General features: G+C 49.6%; 1 protein-coding gene across 1 annotated transcript; it reads right to left on the bottom strand.

Moving 5' to 3' along the window:
- Positions 1 to 5,278: 5,278 nt before the first annotated feature.
- On the bottom strand, positions 5,279 to 8,781 carry RASL11B (RAS like family 11 member B). The gene is made up of 4 exons (XM_056111374.1): positions 8,570 to 8,781; positions 7,912 to 7,968; positions 6,671 to 6,747; positions 5,279 to 5,850 (listed from the first exon to the last, which is right to left on the bottom strand). Exons 1-4 carry the CDS (start codon positions 8,703 to 8,705, stop codon positions 5,380 to 5,382), a joined length of 741 nt encoding a protein of 246 aa, XP_055967349.1. The 5' UTR covers positions 8,706 to 8,781; the 3' UTR covers positions 5,279 to 5,379.
- Positions 8,782 to 22,034: the final 13,253 nt, after the last annotated feature.

Raw genomic sequence — 22,034 nt, forward strand, 5'->3', positions numbered from 1 at the left:
GGTTTGGGTGAGTATCAAAATAAAGATTTATGATGTATCACTGTCGACTCACTTTGAATTTACAAGTCTGTATTGCAGGGGGCAGGGGGAACGGGGGTGTAGACATTCCCTGTCTCTACACTAAAGGAAATGGAAAAAAGGCAGAACCAGACCCTGGAAGAAATCAGAGGAGGACCTCTGGGATAGTGGTTCTGGGCTGTGCCCCAATTCTGAAGAGGCCTATTCCTCTTGTCTTTTCAGGAAATGCTGAGAAGATGGGGAAGACAGCAGTTAGAACTTTCTAGAATGTTTCCTTATTCTAAAGGGAATGCAGAGAACACTAGTTGCTCTGAATTACTTATTCTTTGGGGAGGGGCGAGGGGGTGGGCAGGGACCTCACCACAATGCTCAGGGCTTACTCCTGGCTCTGCACTCGGGAGTTACTCCTAGGAGTGCTCGGGGATCATATGGGATGCTGGGGATCGAACCCAGGGTCAGCCGTGAGCACTCCGCCTGCTGTGGTATGGCTTTGGTCCCTGTGTTGTACACCAAGGCCAGGAGTCACCGCATCACTGCCCCTGGGTGAAAGACACGCCCACACTAGTTCCACTGCCCAGAAATGGTCATTCCCACCTCATGGGGCATATGTGAGGCTGAAACTCTGCACAGAAATGGGGGGGGGGGGGGGTGCTCACTCTAAATCCACCCTGAGCTCTGGCCAGGCCGGCCCCAAGGCTGGGCCCTCTGGGCGCTTGGGCACTTGGCCAGCAGGCGGCTATGAGGGCTTCCAAGTGGTTTTGATTGGCTGCAGGGAGGAAACTGAAAAGCCAGACATCCCGACAGACACAGACCCAGCTCAGAGCAGACGGGCTGTGGGTTGCAGGCTGCGAGGCCCCCGCCCCTCCTGGGCGGCTGGAGGCCTGGAGTGGAGCAGCCGGCAGCCAGCCGGGGCTGGCCTGGGAGGGCCCCTGAGCCAGCAGAAGGCTCAGAGGGATGGAGGGAAGCAAGCCAGGCAGGAGGGGCTGGACCAGGAGAAGGCCCGGGGGAGAGGAGGCTGCGGTCCAGGGCCCAGGCTGTAGTACCGGAAGTAGCGGGGTTGAGTCTCCCATGCTTGGAGCAGGCCGAGCTGCTTCATTCTAGCCATGGAGGAACCAAGAAGGGAGTGGCAGAATAGAGGGGGGCCAGGGAAGGGGGCTTAGAGGACGGATGTCATTTCAAATGTCAGCCTTCAAACTGTTTCCTTTATTTTTTTTTTTTTTTGGCTTTTTGGGTCACACCCAGCAATGCACAGGGTTTACTCCAGGCTCTGCACTCAGGAATTAATCCTGGCTCAGGGGACCACATGGGATGCTGGGAATCGAACCCGGGTCAGCTGTGTGCAAGGCAAATGCCCTACCCACTCTAGTCCTCTGTTTTCTTTATTTTTTAATTTTCATTTTTGATTGAATAATGTGATTTACAATACTGTTAATGATGGTCCTCCTTGTCTATACCCCCAACACCACACCTATCCCCAGTGTACCCACCTCCCTCCCACGAGGTCCCCAAGACCACCCCCTCCACGCACACAGAAACTTCATTCTTGGGATCAGTTCTCCTATTCTGTTGCCATCAGCCCTTTGTTGCTACCTTGTTGTGTGTCTTTTACAAATTCCTCAGTTTTCCAAAAGTGGAAAGCAAGAACTGTTACTGGCTCTGGATTGGGGTGGAAGGTGGGATAAGGGGAGCTTCTGAGTCCCGGTTTTCTCAGAGACAAATTGGCAGTCGAGGCCCATGGCTGTAGCTCAGCGGGTGACGCCTTGGCCAGGTGTATGTGAGGTCCCTGCATTTACTCCTCTGCCACCAGAGAGAAAATACTAAGAAGGAGCTGGAGAGGTGGTATACAAGGGTTAAGGAACTTGCCTCACACGTGGGCAACCCACATTCAATCCCTGGCATCACATATGGTGCCCCGAGCACACCAGGAGTGATCCCTGAGCACAACCAGGTATGACCCCAAAACAAACAAAAGAGAACGGGGGAGGGGTAAAGCATGGTCAAGCCACTGAGACAGTGGACACGGGAGTTTGGGCAGCTGCCAACAACAGTGTCACCACGGCCCCCCTCACCGCCCAGTGGCCTTCAACACTGGATCTCTCTGCCTGGTCCTGAGCTCCCAACCCTCCTGCCTTATTTTCCAAGGTGAAGCACAAGAGATTATTCAGGGCCAAGTGAGGGGCTGGCAGGTCGCTGGTGCTGTTGGGGGAGCAGGGGAAGGTACAAGGGTGAGAAGCAGGGTCCCAGGAGCCATGAAGGCCACCCTGCTCAACACCCCAGCGAGATGATGTCTAGGCACCCCCTTCCATCCAGAACATGGTGGAAGACCACTGTGAAGGACATAGAGGTGAAACTCTCCCGGGACTGGAGCCAGAGGACAGCAGGTAAGGCACTTGTCTAGCACACAACCAACCCGGGTTCAACCGCCAACATCCCATATGGTCCCTCAAGCCCACCAGGACTGATCCCTGAGCGCAGAGTCAGGGTTTAGCCCTGAGCACTGCTGGGTATAGCCCAAAGAAAAGAAAAAAATATGGAGAATCAAGTTGAGAGCTCTTTAGACACCACCATTAGAGACTGGGGGTGGGAAGGTTGGTGGTGCTTAAGAATCACTCCTAGTGGTGCTCAAGGGACCAGGTGCAGTGCCAAGGACAGAACCAGAGTCAGCCACATTGAGGGCACACGCCCTACCCGATGTGCAACCTCTCTTCCCTGATTTATGTTTTTTTGAATTTTTTGAATTTTTATTTTTTTTTACTTTTTGGGTCATACCCAGCGATGCTCAGGGGTTACTCCTGGCTCTGCACTCAGGAATGACTCCTGGGACCTTATGGGATGCCAGGGATCGAACCCAGGTTGTCTGTGTGCAAAGCAAGTGCCCTCTCCACTGTGCTATTGCTCTGGTCCCCCCGATTATGCTTTTCCATCTCAGCTGCCCTCTTTCCTTCCTGGCATCACTCCCCTGCACAGACCCCTTCTGAGGGAAGCTTAGGCTGAATGTGGATAATGAGCCTCCATGTTAGGAAGGTCGGAATACTCACAGCCACAGTGTGGCGATTAGGCAGGCCGCTAGCCTATGGGAGAGCAGAAAGGTGCTGCCACACTCCAGCAGGGCCTGAGGAGCCAACCATCCCTTCTGGAAGCGTCCCTGGGTCCCCACAGCCCTGTGGCAGGGCAGGATGTCATGCCCAACCTCTGGTGCTGCACCAGAGCTGTTCAGGTCCACGATGTAAACACAGGGACATTGCTCAAAATGCAGCATTTTTTTTTTCACCTATGAGACAGCACACCCCAGCCCTCCTCATGGGTCCATGCAGAGAATTCAGTGAAATCAGATTCTGTGAGTGCACGACTCAAACATAAGGCGTGATCCTGGGAACTCTTGACATACACGCTTGCAGAAAAGGTCACCCCAGCCCAGAGGGTCCAGGCGCAGAGGGCATGAGGCTTGTCAGCTCTCACACAGGCACCTGTGGCAGCAGCTGCCCCAGGGAAGGGTCCTGAGTAGCCCCACGTCACAGGTTGGACATTCCCATTAAAGAACACTGGGGCCTGAGTACAGTGCGGAGGGTGTTTGCCTTGTAGACAGATCAATCTGCGGCATCCCATGTGGTCCACCAAGCACCGCCAGGAATTATTCCTGAGTGCAGAGCCAGGAGTAAGCCCTGAGCATTGCCGGGTCTGGCCCAAAAACGAACAACAATTGTAGCACTGTAGCACTCCCCCCCACCACCCTCCTTGTTCATTGATTTGCTCGAGTGGGCCCAGTAATGTCTCCATTGTGAGGCTTGTTACTGTGTTTGGCATATCAAATAACGTCACGGGTAGCTTGCCAGGGGTGGAGGAATCAAACTCGGGTCAGCTGGGTTGGCGTTGTGCAAGGCAAACACCCTACCCCTGTGCTATCAAGTGCACTTATCTGCAAACAATGCTATCTGAAAGCATTATTTGCCAAAGCACACATATGGGGAACAGAAGTTATCATGTGTGGAAAACACTCAGTTTCAAGGCTTAGCTGAAAGGTCTGAATAGCTCAGAGTCAGAATCCAGGTGATGAAGGGTCAGATGGGGAGTCATGAAGGGTATGAATGGGGTGTGAAAGGGGCCCAGTAACAAGGGATTGAACTTACTTTCAAAGCCTATGTCCTCCTCTGTGAAGTGTGAAGTGTGGGGTAGGGAGAGCTGGCACTCTCCAGTAAGAGGGACCCCCTAGAAAGGCGTCATCCCAGAACCCACATATCCAGTAGTATGTCCGGTAAGTCCAAGAGACCAAGAGAAGCTCCGTCTGGAGGAACGGCAGTGACCGTTTCCAGAAAGGCTGAGTCAGACACTGGCTCTCTTTCCAATGAGATTTATTGTACATAAAATAAATTAATTACAGTTTCAGCCAAAGCATGAGTGGCTTTTTAAAGTGCATCTGTGGAGGGCGCTTGGCAGCGCCCTCCGAACCCGCTCGCTCGTGGTCGGGCAGCGTCTGCCAACAGCCACCAGCTGCGGCCAGGCCCAGGACCCCACCCTGGGGCCACCAAGCACAAATCACACCCCAGTGGATAGACATGCTTTGGGGATGGGGGTGGTTCTGTACCTGGTAGCAACCATTGAGAAGTATAAGCTCAGTCTCCTAATTACTGGAACGGTCGGGCTGAGGAGTCAGGCCTTCCTCATTCCCGTGTGCCCCACAAAGCATGCACACCCCAGGTCATGGGGCTCACAGATGTCTGGGGGGAGCACGTTGTGGCCAGAAACTCCCGCTTGGGGGAGAGGGTGTTTTTTCTTCTTTGTTGTTTAAAAAACAAAATAGGGTATTATCCTTCAGATTAGACAGGTATTCTACAGGGAGCAGGTTTCCAGAGACACAATGCAAATCATACTTTCCAGAGAACAGCAAAATTCATCCTTTTGGGGGGTAGGGAGAAGTGGGGAGGGGGGCTAAGTGAAGAGCTCTGAGTGTCCCACCAGCTCTTTACTCCCCCTGTAAATCACATCACTAGATTCCGTAAAACTACTACAGACCGTCCTTAAGAAGAAACGCAAAAGGGAGTTCGTCCTCCCAAAGACAAGATGGAAATACATAGGCTTGGGGGTTTGAGCCGACCCCGTTCTGTCCACTGCTTGGCAGGTAACTCCCTTTCCTGCAGCAGTTCCCTGGGCCCGCCTGGCCCTCCACTCTGGTCCTTTCTGGAACAAGGACTAGCTGCCTACGGGTGCAGTCTTCGGGGGCTTTGCCCACGTAGAGGGGAGAAGGCCACACCCCCAGCGCGAAGGCCACGCCCCCGGCACGAAGACCACACCCCCGGTGCAAAGGCCACACCCCCGGTGAGAGGGCCACGCCCCCTGGCGCCCAGCTCTGGAGGGGTGCATCCTTCAGACAGAGGTGACAGTTCGCACCTTGGCTGAAAGCGCTTGCTTGAACCTCCTCTTCAGGTCCTGCATGTTGGGAGATTTGGGTCGGGGGATGAGGGAGCTCCTCCGCTTCTCGGGCGTGCTGCTGGGCTGCTGCTTGGGGCTCACCTCCTTGCACAGGACGTGGAAGGCGTTGTAGACGTCGTTGTCATTCTCGCTGACCGACACTTCGTAGAAGGAACAGCCCAGCACACTAGCCAGCTGCAGGCCACGCTGGGGGTCCACCTGCTTGATGTGCAGGAGGTCGGCCTTGTTGGCCACGACCACCACGGGCAGCCGCGTGCCGAGGTGCAGCTGCTGCACGAGTTGGTGGAGTGGGCCGATGAGTTCGTAACTCTTGGAGTCAGTGATGGAGAACACGATGACCACGGCATCCGCCCAGCGGAGGCACCTGTTCAGCTGCTCGGTGCAGCCCAAGCCGTTCTCGTGGACCTGAAAGGCAGGAAGCGAGGCCAGGTGAGTGACCGGGGCGTTCCATAGCCCTAGCAGAGCTTAGAGAGAACATTCAAGGAGTCACCCTTGCCGGTAACGCCAAGGCAGTAGGCTATAAACAAGCTGGAGCCCCACACACTTCGGCTTTCTTGACAATATGTTGATCCAGCTGCACTGAGTTGGAATAAATAACAGAGCAGCTCACCACACTCAAGTGGAAAATTGACCTGCAGAGAACTCCACGCGGAGAGACTTTGTAGTTGCACAAAATGGGAAATTAACTGGCTAGACAGTAAGTCTGGAGAAGTAAAGATAGGAGCTGGAAGCATTTAAACCTGGATAACTGCCCAGTTCGAGAGAAGAAAAAAAAAGGAAAGGAAAAAAAAACCCACACACACTCACACAGCTCTTTTGTCTGTAGAGTAACTTTCCAAAATATAGACGTTATCCCAAGAGTTTGGACACTATACCTTAATGTGAAAAGCACAAAATGGACGGGCGGGGGAGGGCTGGAGAGAGGGGGAGGAGGGTCTTTTTATGAAGCAAACTGCCAATCCCAAGAGTGTTCGCTTTGGTTTTTCCGACTGGAGGGATAATCCCCAAAGAAGATTTCTGCCAATCTCACAAATTAAGCCGGACTAAAACTGACCAACAGGCAGATTACAACTGAAGTGTCAAACAATATACAAAAGCCTGGACCTGACTCCCCAGGTTTCTCTCCTTGCAGTCTTGCAGCTGGGGAAGTCTGGAAACAGCTGAACAATTTCCCAGGAAGGCTGACTCCCCCTGACCGAGCCATGTAACTCCGAGCGCCTCTCACCTGAATACCTGGAGTGTCTTGAACCTGAATAGCCAGGGTTTCACCTTCTATTTGAACTTGTCTGGTATAGAGATTACCTAGAAGGGGGGGCGGGGGGGGAAGAAAAAAAAAACAAAACAGATTGCTTCTTTCTTCTTGTACAATTTTCAGAACTCTGTGAGATTTTTCTTTTTAACATAGAAAACGTATCATGAACTACACACAAAAAGAATCTATCGTTCATCCTGGTTAATGGGCTCCTTTCAATTTTTTAACACATGAAAATTTAACTCCATAACAGTGGATGAAAGCTGGGGTAAAGTTTGCACGTGTGTGAAAACTGAATTATTTCATTTAAAAAGTTTTCTTTGGGTAGTTTTTGGAAGGAAATGCTCTTGGCTCAGCAGGTATGAGCTTTTGGTTTCAGAACCTAATCACTCTTGGACATCATTCTATTACAGCCATTAGATGTAATAACTTGGTAGGCAAATATTATTAAGTTCATGCACAGTCAACATTATCCATTGGAATAAGAGTAGGACCTGATAGCCAACTCTACATCAAAGCAGAGGGCTGCCATGTCTTATCTTAGAATGGTTTATACAGTGCATTTCAAATAATCCCCCCACAGATACTTCATATGGCCTAAGGAATTAAACAATTTGCTAACAGAATATAGGCAGAAAGCCCTTAAGCCTCCCCCGTGGCTGGCCTGAATCACAGCAATGGAAATTATCTCCTCTAACTTAGTCAAGTACCCTCCTCCTCAAATTCTACCATTTAGTTTTTTATTGTTAAGAAAACTTTAGGTTTACTGGTGCTCTCCTTTGACCTTTGCTTTAAAGGGTCGCCTTGGAAAGTAGCCAGCAGAGGGGGAGGGGGCGGAGAGCTGCCCCTGCCCCCAGTTCTTATGACTTTTGCAGGAGTGTTTTTAATGGATGCAGACTCCTGAGTACAAAGGGTGCTCCCAACTGGGGTCCCTATAGTTAAAACATACCAAGGAGAATACTTTCGGGACACTTGATAAAATGATGAATGGGCTTGGAATGGAATGAGGCCAGATGGCAATTATGGGGGGAAGGGCACAGGAGGGGGGCTAGGCAGAGCCACAAGTGGCAGGATCCTGATTTGAAGACTTAACTGTCACTTGTAAGGAACTTGCCTGAAAGACTGGGAAATACATACATACATACACGCACGCACGCACACACGTACACACGTACACTCACACACACCTCAAAGACATAAGCTCATCCCCTCACCTGCATTTCTTTCGTAGTCCCCAATGAATCGCTTGGTGAGGAAACGGACCACCAGGGCTGCCGAGAGAAGAACGAGGGGTTAAACCCGGTGACATGCAGTAGTAGAACTGCTCTCCACCCCACCCCCAATCTAGAAACCCCCTGTCGCTGGAAACTCTCCCTACCGACCACTAAGCCACCAAGTGACATTCCTACCCCACAACTCTGACCCTTGCTGCAGACCCCAACGGAGCGGGGGACAGAAGGCACCGTGAGTTATGGCTCTGGCCAGCTGGAAGGGTCATCTGGCCCTGCCCCCTCGTCCGGGCACGGCCGCCTTGCAGCAGACAAAAGTCGTACCGAGCCTTCCCGAGCAACTCCAGCAGCGGTTCTGTCCCCGCTGTGCCCTCCCCGGGCGCCTGGCACCACCAGCAGCTCAGGAAGCCCTAAGTTGGGTGCCAATAGCGCTCCCGAAGATCGCCTCCTCCCTTCTCTTCTCTGTTTGGAGAAGGTTGGCAGGGGCACGGGCAGAGATCCTTCCCGAGGGGCCGCGATCCAAGCCGGGGGGGCCGAAGGGGGGGGGGAGGCGACCCCAGCTGCAGCCCCCGGGATCCCGCCTCGTCCGCCTGCAACTCCCCACGAGAAGCCGGGTCGGGTCCGAAAGGCGGCGACGACTCACCCGTCTTGCCCACTCCGCTGGCGCCCACCACGGCGATTTTGACCAGGCGGCGCCCGGCCGCCCCTGGGCAGCCGTCGGCGGCTCCACCCGGGCCGGGGTACTCCGCGATGGTGCACATGTTCTGAATGAGGCGCATCGCCGCTGCGGCCGCGGCTGCCCGGCACGGCACGGGGCGTGCAGACCCGGAGCACGTCCGCTCCTCGGCGGCAGCGGGCGGGCGGGCGGGACAGGACGCGGGGCGAGGAGGGAAGCGAGAGGGAACCCGACTCCTAGCCCTGCAGGGAGGGCGGCGGCACAGACTCCCGCACGGGCTCCGGGACTCGGGGCTGGGATGGCCCCGTGGATGCGCGCGCGCTGTTTTCCCTGCGCTCGGCCACGCCCCCTGCCGCCCGCAGCCAATCCCGGGACGCCCTGCGCCAGGCCCCGCCCCCGGCGCCGCTCGGGGCGCCAGTGCCGAACCGAGTGCGGCGCGGGTGGGGAGACGGGCCACGTGTGCTCGCGAGCCCGTGGCGCGGCACCAGCCCGGGGTCCGTGGCGCGTGCATGGGGTAGAGGCTGCGGCTGCGGCATTGAGGATGCCTGGGGTGGCGGGCCCAGGGCCGGGAGGCGAGCGTGAAGAAGGCCTTTCTTCTGAGAGCCATCGCGGGACATCTGTCCACTCCCGGGTCCCCCAGTACATACTCCCACTCTTTGCACCCACTAACCCTCCTGGCCGTGGCCTGGAGGGTGAGAGCTCTCTGGGTGCTAGGCCATGGTTCTTCTCCAGGGCGTGATCACACACGGGTTTGGGGGATGGCAACACGGATTATGGATTTGGCTCCAATGACATATAATAGCAGATCCCCCACCTACCCAGTCCTCTGCCACGTGATATCTAAGTTTGGGGTAAAATAATGACCCCGATTTGCTGTAGACCCCAGGTGCGCAGGGCAGTGGATTGCTTAAGCCCTTGACAAACTTAAGTGAGCACACATAGGGGAGAAGCGAAGGGAGAATAATTATAGAACAAGCTTTCCAGCATCTAGCGAGGAATCACACCTCCCCCGAGAGCCAGTATGAAACGGAAAGAAAGCACTCGCCCCAGCTGTCTTTGGGGGAGGCAGGTAGCACCAAAGGTCCTCAATGAAGCAAGTGAATTGATGAGAAGAAAAGGGACTCAGTATCCCGAGAAGTGTCAAGATCTCTGAGCTCTGCTCAGGATTTTCCCATGCAAGCAATATGCTGGAGCTGGAACTGGCTGCAAAATGTCACCAAACACTCAGGCTGGCCACCTCCAACACCCACACCTTCTCCCCACCCTCCTAACCTCTAGCTCCTGCCCCCCCCCCACACACACACATGTTCCTGAGGCTTTTATCCTGAGGACCTCGGACAACAAAACCCAGGACTTCATTAAATTCCACACCACATTAAAGGTTGAAATGGGAAAGTAAAACAAACCAATTCCCTTATCTACAACTCTTCAAGCATCTAGTTTGACTCCTCCTCCACCCTCAACTCAACTGACCAGCTTAGCTGACAGAGTTTATGATACTGACTCTGTTCTCCCTCCACTCTAAGATAAACCCTCTTGCTTATTATGGGTTAGAAGTTTGCAGGAATTAAGGGTGGGGGGGTGAATAGAGAGGGAAGGAGAATAGGGCAGCATAACTAAGCAAGTCTCACAACCTTAGCAATACACACACTGCAGTGTTGACTTTCAGGGAGATCCCAAAATGCAATTGAGTCAAAAGGAAAAAGCATTCCCACTAAACACCTTGTCTTTCTGCATGGTTTCAACCAAACTTGGATTTTACTGGTTCTATAAATTCAAATGTAGCAAGACTATAATTACAGGTAACCATGTACTTTTTAAATCCCTCTCCACACCCACCCCGCCCCCAGACCCTGTAATTCTATCATGCTTACACAGTAAAATTATTACATAGTCTATAAAATTTTTGTTTAACTGTTTTACACACACACACGACAAAAGTTGTCAAGGGCACTTTTGCTTTGAATCCTTTAAGCATCTGAGGCTTGATTTTTGTTACCATGAGCCCATAACAAGCCTGTGATTTTTCTGTCTGAAACACAAAGGCTGAATTTGGTACTCTTATTTTAGGTCTAAAAGATCTGAGTGTTCTTTAAAGAACACAGGAAGGAATGAAATGAGGGAGAGGGAGACAATAAGAGAGAGGTCTTCCAGTTCCAAATTTAGAGCAAATAGCTCCTTTCTTCTGAGGATGGCATTGATGTCTGGCCCATCAGTAAATAAAAAGGTGATCAGAGAGATGGTACAGCAGTGGAGACACTTGCCTTGCACACAGTTGCTGACTCTGGTTTGATTCCCGGCACTGCAAAGGGTTACCCAAACACTGCCAGGAATGATCCCTGAGCACTGAGCCAGGAGTAATGCCTGAACACTACCGAGATGAGCCCCCAATCCCCCCCCCCAAATTAAAATAATAAAGAAAGGAGAAGGAACAGAAAAATACATGTGGAGAGGCTTACTTTATTATAGGCAGTGGATTAGGCATTTTGTGTTCAAAAAAAATCTCGCTTTCCCCTCACAATTGGCCTATGCCAGTTGCTCTTATATTTTGGGGCTTTAGGGCTCACAGCTGGGAGGGTCTATCTTGGGATTTGTGACATTGTTGCAGTCAGAAGGTGGCGGGAGATGAGTGAGCTCAAGCCCTCTCTGGAGCTGAATGGCTGAGAGGGCTTCTTCATTTGCTGGTCTGCCTTTCAGCTGGAATGGCTGAGACAGTCAGCATGGGCCAGCACGGGCCAGTACAAGCCAGCCTGGGCCAGGCCAGCCAGCACGCCTCTCTCTATCCAGGTGAGGCTTCCTCACCACATGGGACATCTTCCCCAGGAATATTCTAAGACAGGAAATAGAAGCTGTCTGTCCCGACCTCTTCTTGTGAATTAGCACAGCCTTGCTTCTGCTCTGTCCCTCCGAGCAGTCACAGACATGAAAGGGACAGGGACAGAATACCCACTTTTCCATGGAAACAGTATTGAATAATTTTTGGTTACTGCCATCTTCCCTGTTTTATTTAGCAACTGCAAAAAAACAAAGTTAAAAACAAAAACAAAGTGTAAGAAAGAAAAATCTTAGGTTAAAAACACTAGAGAGATTGTACAGCTTGCCTTGCACACGGCCAATTCAAAGTCAATCCCTGACATCGCATATGTCCCCCAAGTCCTGCCAGGAGTAATCCTTGAGCACAGAGCCAAGAATAAGTCCTGAACATACCCGGGTATGGCGCAAAACCTAAAAAGAAAAAAGAAAAAAAATTCTCACAGGTCACATATCCCACAAAGGACAGAAACGAACTGGGAAGAATTATTAATATAGCAGAATGTCTGCAAAGACAGGTCTTCTAAGGTGCAATGCTATAGCATAGCTTGAACTTCATATCCCCTCCCACCCCACCTACACACACCCCTTCACTGGGCTAAAAGAGATGAGAATGGGGTTAAACTAGGACTTGAGAGAAGAAAGATGCTGCCAAGTTCTTATTTTGTCTCAACACCAGGAGTTTCTATCACCTCCTTTGATCTTTAAAGCTAATCTTTGATCTGACAGCTTCTAGGGATATTCTAAGTCTTTGGAAGCCCTTCGGGAACCAGAATATAAATTCCGGTGAATGTTCATTGAATTTCTAGGTATAATCGGTGCTGCTCCAGGGCTGGAACTGCACTGCCCAACAATGACCATCATCGCCATTGCCCTCAGTAAAGGAGGGGTTGGGGGTGTGGCTCTGCAGTAGAGCACTTGTGTTTGTACAGATGCATGAGTGTGCTTGCACATGTGTGTTTATGGAGCAAGGGCCCCAGAGTTGAAGGTGCAGTGTGAGGATAAGTATCAGGTGGTGCTCAGAAATTCTTGTGTACTTTGAATGAATAAGCAAAAAAAGTATAAGCTTTGCCCTGAAAAAATGAATTCAAGGAACAGAGAGTATTTCCCAGTGGCCCCAACTAAAGAAAGAGTCCAAGTAATTTCTTTTATTTATTTATGTTTTACTTGAGCCGGGAATCCAGGCCTCACGCGTGCGAACTCTGCTCTTTGTCTCTGAACCCGAGACTGACGATGTCTCAGGAGGGGCACATAAGTCAATCAAATAAGTTCCCACATGTTGTACCATCCTTCTTCTAGGGCAAGACATTTTCCACGGAAGCCAAATTGATTGCTCCTCTGCCCACACCAAGGGTTGCTTCCAAATCCATCTGTTCTGAGCAGTCATATCCTGGTAAGAACCAGATATTTAGAAAGATTTCTTTTTAATCAATCCTATGTATTTAAATCCAGTAGACCGACATCTCTTTGGCAATTTTTTTTCGGTACCCAGGACTGAGCCGAATCCCAGGTCTCAGATGCACAAGGCCAGCACACTGCTGCTGAGACATGTCCCTGTCTCTGGATGTTTTAAGTAGAAACTTATTTAATACAGGGAATCATTCGCATTCAGTGCCAGCAGAGATGTAGGCAGGACTTGCAGAAATAACACCTACAACTACAGAACTGGTCCAGCACCCCAATGTGCTTATTCCTGACTCTGTGCTCAGGAACCACTCCAAGCTGTGCTCACGGGACCATATATAGTGTCAGGACTTGAATCAGGGCTGAGGCCTCAAATGCATACAAGGCAGCTTAACCTTTGCACTAGCTCTCTGGCCTGTGGTCTTTCAGACACACCAGTTAGGTGGCCTAAGACAATAGTGGTAGTTCTGGCTTAAAAAGTGTTTCATGGCTCTGATGATTTTTTGCCTGTACAACCCCTCTAAATGCTCCAGTCATGATGCTCAGAGGGTGGGGAGAGGGTTCACCTTCATTTCTAGAAATAGGCACTGCCCAACTGCCAAGGGATTTCATTAGGGTTGGTCCAATGAAATCCTTCACAGAACGTTTCTCTGAGGGAAGGATTGGGCACCATTTGTCCTGGTGTTAATGATGGGTCAAAAGTGAGCCTGAGGCAGGAGAGACAGAACAAAGATGCTTGCCTTGCGTGCAGCTGGGTAGCAATGATGGTTTGAATCCTGCCATAGGGTCCCTCCAAGCAAGGCCAGGCATGGCCGCTGAGCACAGAGCCAGGTATAAGTGCTGAGCACTGCTGGATCCTGGTCAGCATCTGGGCCACCTTGTGGGCAAGTGTCCCCTGGAAGCCAGCCTAGAACCTGCAAAGCTGAGAAACAGAGAAACCCAATAGTGTCTTCTCTAGCCCTCCACTCGGCCATCCCTGCAGATCCAGGCCTTTCCTTTGATTTCCCAAGTTCAGGAGTCGAGGCAGTCACTGACAAATCTTCTAGGTTAAGAAGCTGGTAAAAGAGGGCAGGAGTGATAATATAATGGGTAGGGCGTTTGCCTTCCCCGTGGTCAACCTGGATTCAATCCCCGGCATCCCATATGGTCCCTCCATGCACAGCCAGTAGTAATTCCTGAGCGCAGAACCAGGAGTAACCCCTGAACATCCCCAAATGTGATTCCAAAACGCCAAAATAAATAAATAAATAAATAATTTGTGTATGTATTTTCAAAAAAAAAGAAGCAGTTCGTTTCGGTGTGTCACTTGGACAGAAGACATCTTCACATTTCATGTGTATGTGGAATCAAGATCATGATGAAAGTCGTACTGAGGCTGACCCCTGGCACAACCTCTTCTGTACCACTGCAGTTAAGCCATTTCCTCTTTAACGGGTAACCACAGCAAACTGGTTCTTCCTTTCTACCTTGGTGGGAACCCCTCAGCACCATCCTGTTATCTATAAAAACAAAATACACAGTAGGAAGACTATTAGTCCACCCAACATTGGAATACTAGCAGGCTCCAAAAAGACATGAACTATCAAACCACAAAAGGATACAGAGAACCTTTGGGTGCACATCACCAAACAGGAGAAGCTAATCTGCAGAGGCTGCCAACTGTGTGACATCCTAGAAAAAGTGACACTAAGAAGACAGTGAAAGGATCAGTGGTTGCTTGAGGCTGGAGAGATCAATAAATAACATGGAGGCTTTAAGGTGCATGAAGATACTCTGATGCTACTGTAACACAGGTTTATGCCTATAGAATATCTACAAGTGGCCCTAATGTACAGTCTCGACTGTGAGTAACTGGGGTGTGTCAATGTTGGCCCATCAGAGGTAATGAAGAAATCATTTGTAATGGGACTTGTTGATAATAATGGAAGCCACACATGGGTTGGGGGGCAGGATACAAGAGCAATCGGTGCCCTTCTCTGGAAAGGATATTATAAGGCTTTAGTCCAGCTCCTCTGAGTTTTGAACTCTTACAGGATCCCTGCTAAGAGCTTGTCTGACTTGTCTGCAGTACTTGCAGGCTCGGGGAGGGAGTTACCAACCATGCTGGTGTGGAGACGAGCTCTCCTATCCTTGGAGCCTCCTTCAAGTAGGCACAAGTTGTCCCGAATGCCTCATCCTTTGCTCTTTGCACTCCAAGGCAATTTGGGGGAATGGAAAGAATGATAAAGGGGAAGGACAGGAGGCTGCTGGGACCCGGGCTGGCAGCTGCCTGTGCCACCAAACACAGCGGCATGTGCCCAGCCTCTGTGTGGCATCAGCTTGGAAGAGCATTCTTAACATCAGCTCTAAAAGTCAACTGAGGCGCTGGAGTGATAGCACAGTGGGGAGGGCATTTGCCTTGCACGCGGCCAAGCCTGGTTCGATTCCCAGCATCCCATAAGGTCCCCCGAGCACAGTCAGGAGTAATACCCGAGTGCGTGAACCAGGAGTGACCCCTGTGCATGGCCAGGTGTGACCCAAAAAAGCAAAATAAATAAATAAACAAATAAAATGAAACTCAGCTGAGCCCGGGGAGGGGAGTTCTGTGGCGGTTCCTTGAGCCCTAGGAGATCTCTGAGTGTGGAAATCAGGAGTAGTACAACATGGGCTCTAGTTCAGAGGTGAGGCCTGCTGGGCCACCCCACCCCCACCCCCACCACGGGGGTCCCACTAAGGATTAAGGCAGGAGGGAGAGGAACAGCGCAGGGGAAGGGGGGAGGAGTTTATTTTGAACTGGTCATCTCAACTCTTGACTGCAGAGAAGATGACCAGTCAGAATAGGTAACAGGATGGTTGGGGTGGGAGACACCAGCAGATAAAAGGAAGTCCCTCGGGTCCCTTCCCCTGGGCCTCTCGTAGTGTCCCATGCGAAAGCAAGCCCCGAACCATTGCCTGGCCCTTGCCAGTGGACTGCAGGCACTGAAGAGGGTCCTGTAGTGCAAAAAGGGGCTGGGGGGTTCTTTAGCAGTAGTGCCTGGTGATACTGAAAAATGTTTAGATATTAACTATTTTCAGGGAGCCATTCTATGACATAACCTTTTTATGGCTTTGCTTACATTTTTACTCTCATAGTATTCTATTTGAATAATGAAAATTTGGTGTGATTCAATGAAATGACTTGTTGGGAAGTAAATTACTGTGGTGAGCAATTTGAAAATTTGAATTCTTAAATGTCTTTAAAATAAATGGCCAGTGGGAGATTTATCGCTTGAAACTCATTATTGAAGTTGTTAAATGACTAATCTCTATAATTTTGTAATTTATGTTGTATACTGTTACTTGTTAACAAAATGGAAGGAAGGAAGGAAGGAAGGAAGGAAGGAAGGAAGGAAGGAAGGAAAGGAAGGAAGGAAGGAAAGGAAGCCCCTGGACAGGCAATGCTCTCTGGCCTCACCTCTGCCCAGACAGACCTCCAGACAGCAGGGTCGCTCCCACTAGCACATGCTGTGGCCTGGTCTGAGTCTAGGGAAGGCCGGGAGAACAGGGAGTTGCTGCCCAGGGACAGAGGACATAGCAGCAGGCAAGGAGACGCTGGGTACAGGGTTCCAGTCACAGCTTTCAGATCAGATATATGTATACTGGGTGGATAATGGCCATGGGACAAGATCATAATACACTGGGGGCTCGCAAATGGTGAGGTGCAGAACCGTGACATTGTAATCGGGACTGAGCACCGAGGGACATGACTAGTGACGTTGTGTTGTACACGGGTAAAAGGAGAGCCCTGCACACTAGGAAGGGGCCCACCTACTTGACCTGCCCAGTAAACTGTAACTTTGAGGCCAGAGATGTAGTACTGTAGGCAGGACACTTGCCTGGCACACAGCCAACCCAGGTTCAATACCCAGCATCACATATGGTCCCCTGAACCCTTACCAAGAGTGATCCCACAGAGCCAGGACGAAGCCTTGAATACAGCCAGGTATCGCCCAAAAATAAAATCAACGAATAAACAGATAAACAATAATAGACTGCAACTTCTTAAGCACTTGGATATTTTAGGCAATTTTCAAGAACTCAAGAGCTCAGGAATAAATCTATTTTTGCTAACAAGAATCAGGCCTGCTACATGGTAGGTGTACAATGAGCTATTTTTTAACTGTCAATTTTCCTTTTATTTAAGTGGAATTAAAAACAAAATATCATCAGGTTCAAGATAAAATAAAGGGAAAGTAGATTGGAACTCGTATTAAAAGAATGCGTGTGTTCATACACACACGCACGCATGCGTGCGCGCGCACACACACACACACACACACACACACACGCCACCATTTGCCATTAAAAAATATCACCAGTTGACTAGAACACTTAACTTAGAAAAAACCTCAGATCTCTCTCTTTCCAAAGGGCCTCCTCCCCCTCCCACATACCTAGGTTGGTTTCCATGGTAGCGAATGGCCCCCAAGGCCCCATTTACACACTGGGGGAGAAAGAAAGGCCAGTGTTCTGCAATTATATTCCCTTGCTATTCTATCAGATTTTTATCTTTTTTCTTTTGGAAGCTTACCTCCACCTTTTTTTTTTCTGTCTTCAATGTACTATGTAAACCAAAAGAAAAAGAAAAGTTGAAAATCATTATTTTTCATTCAGGGCAAAATCTAAGCTTTTCTTCTTTCAATGATTGGAGTATAAATAGCCCAAGTCATTTTTCTAGGAACATAATACACCTACTTGATTAGCTATCTGATGACAATATGCGTGCAGAATAAATCCAAGTTTTAAAGCTGACTTTGGAATAATGAGTGAATTTCCACTCTGTTTGCAGTGGGCGTAGAAAATCTCCCACTGCCCATTTCCCCAAGGCCCCTTGGAGCATCTCACAACCGTAGGGACAGACACCACGGCTTTATTAACGAAGCCATTGTTAAGAGTTGCTTTAGCTTAACAAAAGGTCTAACAATATTGCAAATGGATGGTGCCAATGTCCTTTGAGGTCAGTTCCTTCCTCACTCCTCCAGTAAGGAGAATCCTACAACCGTGTCCATCTGCCTCTTCTCCCGTTTCTAACCCGTCATTTGTACAAAGGAGCAAAGAGAAATAAGTACCAGACTTGGCCGCAGAGGAATGTGCACTCTTGGGAAACTTGACAAGATGCTGTGATCAGAAGATGTGCACAAGCCAAGGAGGTTCAAAAAGATTCCAACAACGGATTCAATTGTTTAATAGAATGCTTGGGCTTCAAAATCCTAAGTAGATTCGACACACCTAATATTTGCCCTCTAGCTTCCCCTGGGGTGTCCAAAAGGTCACCCAAGGATGCTTTAGGCTTGTCTTTGTAAGGAAGGCAAAGCCTCAGCTCCTTGGCTGAAGGTACTACTGAGCTAAAGGGAAAACAAAATTCTTCATGAATATCCCTCTGGGCTAACTTCAACTCCTCCACACGCACCCCCAAATCACCTGAAAAATAAGGATTCATCTTATTTGAGGGCTAGGTCAAGCCCCCAAATAGCAATTCCTATTGCTATGTCTGGCTGTGCAAATTACCAGAACCATCAAATACTTCCTGAGTCCTAATTAATATTGCTGACATAGGCTGTTCAGCCCTGTCTGAGAGATCACAGATCTAGGGCCCGAATGATAGTACAGAGGGTAGGGTGCTTGCCTTGCACGCAGCCAACCGGAGTTTGATATCCAGCATCCCATCTGTTTCCCCGAATCATCAGGAATGATCCCTGAGCACAGAGCCAGGAGTAAGCCCTGAGCACTACCCATGTGGCCCAAAAACCAAAATAAAACAAAATGATCACAAACAAGTCAGAGATGAAAAGGTAATATAAAAGTTAAGACAGTTATCTCAAACAGCTAAAGCCAGGACCCGAGTTTGAATCCTGGCATCACATGTGGGCACCACCACCACCTCACATCTCCCCTCCAGTGTGACCAGGTTTAGTCCATGAGCCCAGGTGTGGCCCCTAATCTCCAAAGAATAGGCCCCACACTCAGAGTGGGGTTCTTCAGGGTGTATTTACAGGTCAGTGTTTGGCATGTCCCCATGTGATCCCAAGAAAACAGAGATATCAATCATGTGATTGGTAAAAATGCAAATCGCAACATAACCATTTCTTGAACAACTCTGAAATGCACACACACACACACACACACACACACACACACACACACACACACTACTTTCCTTGAAACAGTAGTCTATAAAAGTTTGGAATTTTTACCAAGCTATCTGCATTGTTCCAGCATTTTCCTTCTGGCTAAAAAAAAAAAAGGAAAGGCAAATCAGAAAAATGTGATGTCACGGTTTTTAGGAAACGCACAAATGACTCACACCCTCAACTGATTTGACAAGAATACGGCCTTCTATATAAAGAAACGGTTTGGTCCCGAAATAGAAGTGGCACAGAGCAAAGGGCAGCTTGGAGAAGAATTACACATTCCAAGCATGAAGAACACGAAGAATGGTATGCCGGGGTATCTCTGCTGGGAATGCCATACAAAGTCCATTATTAATTCACTGGAATGTAAAGCTGTCCACTCCAGAATCTGGAGTGTTTCTACACAGAAAAACTTCACAGTAGTTTGAGATTCTTCTTTTTTTTTTTTTAAATAGGGGTCACATCTACCAGAGCTATACTTGGGAGGGGAAGAGGAAAGGGGTGTAGAGCTGGGACTTGAATTCAGGGTCTCACACATGCTAGTATTCTACTACTTATGCTCTACTACTTATGCTCTCTAGAGAAAGCCCCAGCCCGAGGCCATTCTTAATATATATATGTATATATATATATATATACACACACATATATATGTATATATATATACACACACACACATATATATATATATTGAATCATCGTGAGATAGAGTTACAAAGCTTTCGAGATTGAGTTTCAGTCATACAATGATCAAACACCCACCCCTCCACCAGTGTAGATTTTCCACCATCAATATCCCCAATATCCCTCCCGTCACCCCCCAATGCCCCACCCCCTCCTCTAAGGCAGGCAGTTTCCTTCTTACTCTCTACTTTGGGTTATTATGGTTTGCAATACAGATACTGAGAGGTCATCATGTTTGGCTCTTTGTCTACTTTCAACACACATCTCCTATCCCGAGCAAATCCCTCCAACCGACATTGACTTAGTCCTAAAACCATTCTTAACCAGCTTTAAAAGCATAGGGGCTAGAAAGATAGTAAAAGGGTTGAAGCACTTGTCTTACAGGAGGTAGATCCCAGTTCAATCTCCCAGAACTGCATATGGTACCCTGAGCACCACCAAACTCACTCCTGAGCACAAAGCCAGAAATAAGCCCTGAACACAACAAGTGCAGCCTAATCTCCACCCTCAAACCACCACAACAACAAAAACTTTAATTTGTTTTCAAAGAATGTGTCACCCCCACACTCCACCCCACATACTAACTGAAAGATATAATCAGCTCAATTGTAAATACATTATGAAAAAAAATTGCCCTACGTCATGTTGAATGCCAGCTAATATAGGACACAGAAGCTAATACCACAAATCTTAAAAGGGTTGAGTTCATATGGTGGAATGCTTCACAGGCATGAGGCCCTGGGTTTGGACCCCAGCATCCCCTAAAATTCATAAGCATGAAGTCCAGAATTCTTTTTCCCAGTCTGGGTTGCCCCTTTAATCAGTTTTTATGAAGTTGTGTGTTTCTAACTCAGTCATGACTTACCGCCAAGCAAATTCCTCTTCACCTGAGCTGAGATGAGGAGATAAGCGAGAAGGACCACTTGAAGCCTTTCTTGTGTTCATTTGCCAAAACGCACAAGAGAGCCAAGAACCGAGGCATTCCTTGGCCTCCTCTCCACAGGCAAGAGACTGGGTTAGTTTTTGGTTTTGTTTTTGTTTGTTTTCTTTTCTTTTCTTTTTCTGGACACGACACTTCATTGTGTGGCCAAGAAGATCCAGTGTGATTCTCTGATGGACAGGGACAGGCACAGAGATGGCACATCCAAGCCCCCAAGTCCCTGATGGAGAACAATGACCAGAGAGATGGACCATGGCAGAACAGACGTGGGAGTTTCTGTCAAAGTGGCCATGCAAGAGGACACTTCACCCCCACCCTCAAATAGTCCACCCACCACAGACTGCCCAACCTGCCGCCCCTCCCCCTCTCACCTCCAGGATCCTGGTTCCTGCTTGTTTGCTCTCCACTCAATCAGTGTGAGCCCCCGAGGCTCCCCTTGGCTTTTCTCTCCCCAAAACCTAGAGAGACTTTGAGCTCCGAGCACTAAATAGGTGCTTGTGAGTGAACAGACTCACAAATGAATGAATAAGACTGAGCGAACCGATACATGGGTGAATGAATGAATCAGGGAGTGTGTGGGGTTTCCATGCACTGAAAGAGGAGGCAGCAGGGAGCACAGAGGAAGCTGGGGAGTCAGACCGTGCAGGAGAGGGCAGGGAGGAGAACTCAGAGATGTCAGACAAGCTCTCCGGCTGCTCTGGTCACTGGTTCAGTCCATCTCACTGTCTGTGGTGCCATGATTTCGGTCCTGTCCACGGGAGGGTTTCATGCATCCAACATTCCAGCACCACTTCCCTCTACCATTGTCTCTGTGCCCCTCCTTCAATATCTGTGCCAGGACAGCCTTTGCACTGGAACATTCTCTATGCTGGAACAGCCTCTGCATGGGGACAGCCTCTGGGCTAGGGTAATCTCTGTGCTGGGACATTCTGTGCTGGGACAGCCTCTGTGCAAGGACAAACTCCGCTAGGACAACTCTGTGCTAGGGACCATCTCTGGGCTAGGACAGCCTCATGGACATTAAGCCCAGCTGGGAAGGACACACTGGACCTTCCATGGAGCACACAGGAGCAAGGACTGGATGGTGTGTTCCACCTGTGTACTCTGCACCCAGCAGGCCATCAGCACCTATTAGGTCCACAACGAATCGGTGCTGAATAAAATCACAGTCAGTGCTGTGAAGGGCCCCAAAGTTAAGTTTTCCATTGATCACCCTCTCCTAAGGGCCAGGCCTAGGGAACCCATGTGTCTTCCTCTCCAATGACAAGTGGTGTTCTTGGCAGTGTCCCCAAGCATTTCCTAAATACACTACGGACCCCAAGACCAGGCAGATACTGGTGCCTTCCCTGCTTACAGATATGAAATCCAGGCCCAGAGAAGGCAAGTGATTTGCCCGAATGACCATGACCATGAAGCAGAGGTTGAGTCCCCAGAGACCGTTCCC

The sequence above is a fragment of the Sorex fumeus genome, unplaced genomic scaffold (assembly GCF_029834395.1).
Source record: "Sorex fumeus unplaced genomic scaffold, SorFum_2.1 ptg000013l, whole genome shotgun sequence".
Classification (NCBI taxonomy): domain Eukaryota; kingdom Metazoa; phylum Chordata; class Mammalia; order Eulipotyphla; family Soricidae; genus Sorex; species Sorex fumeus.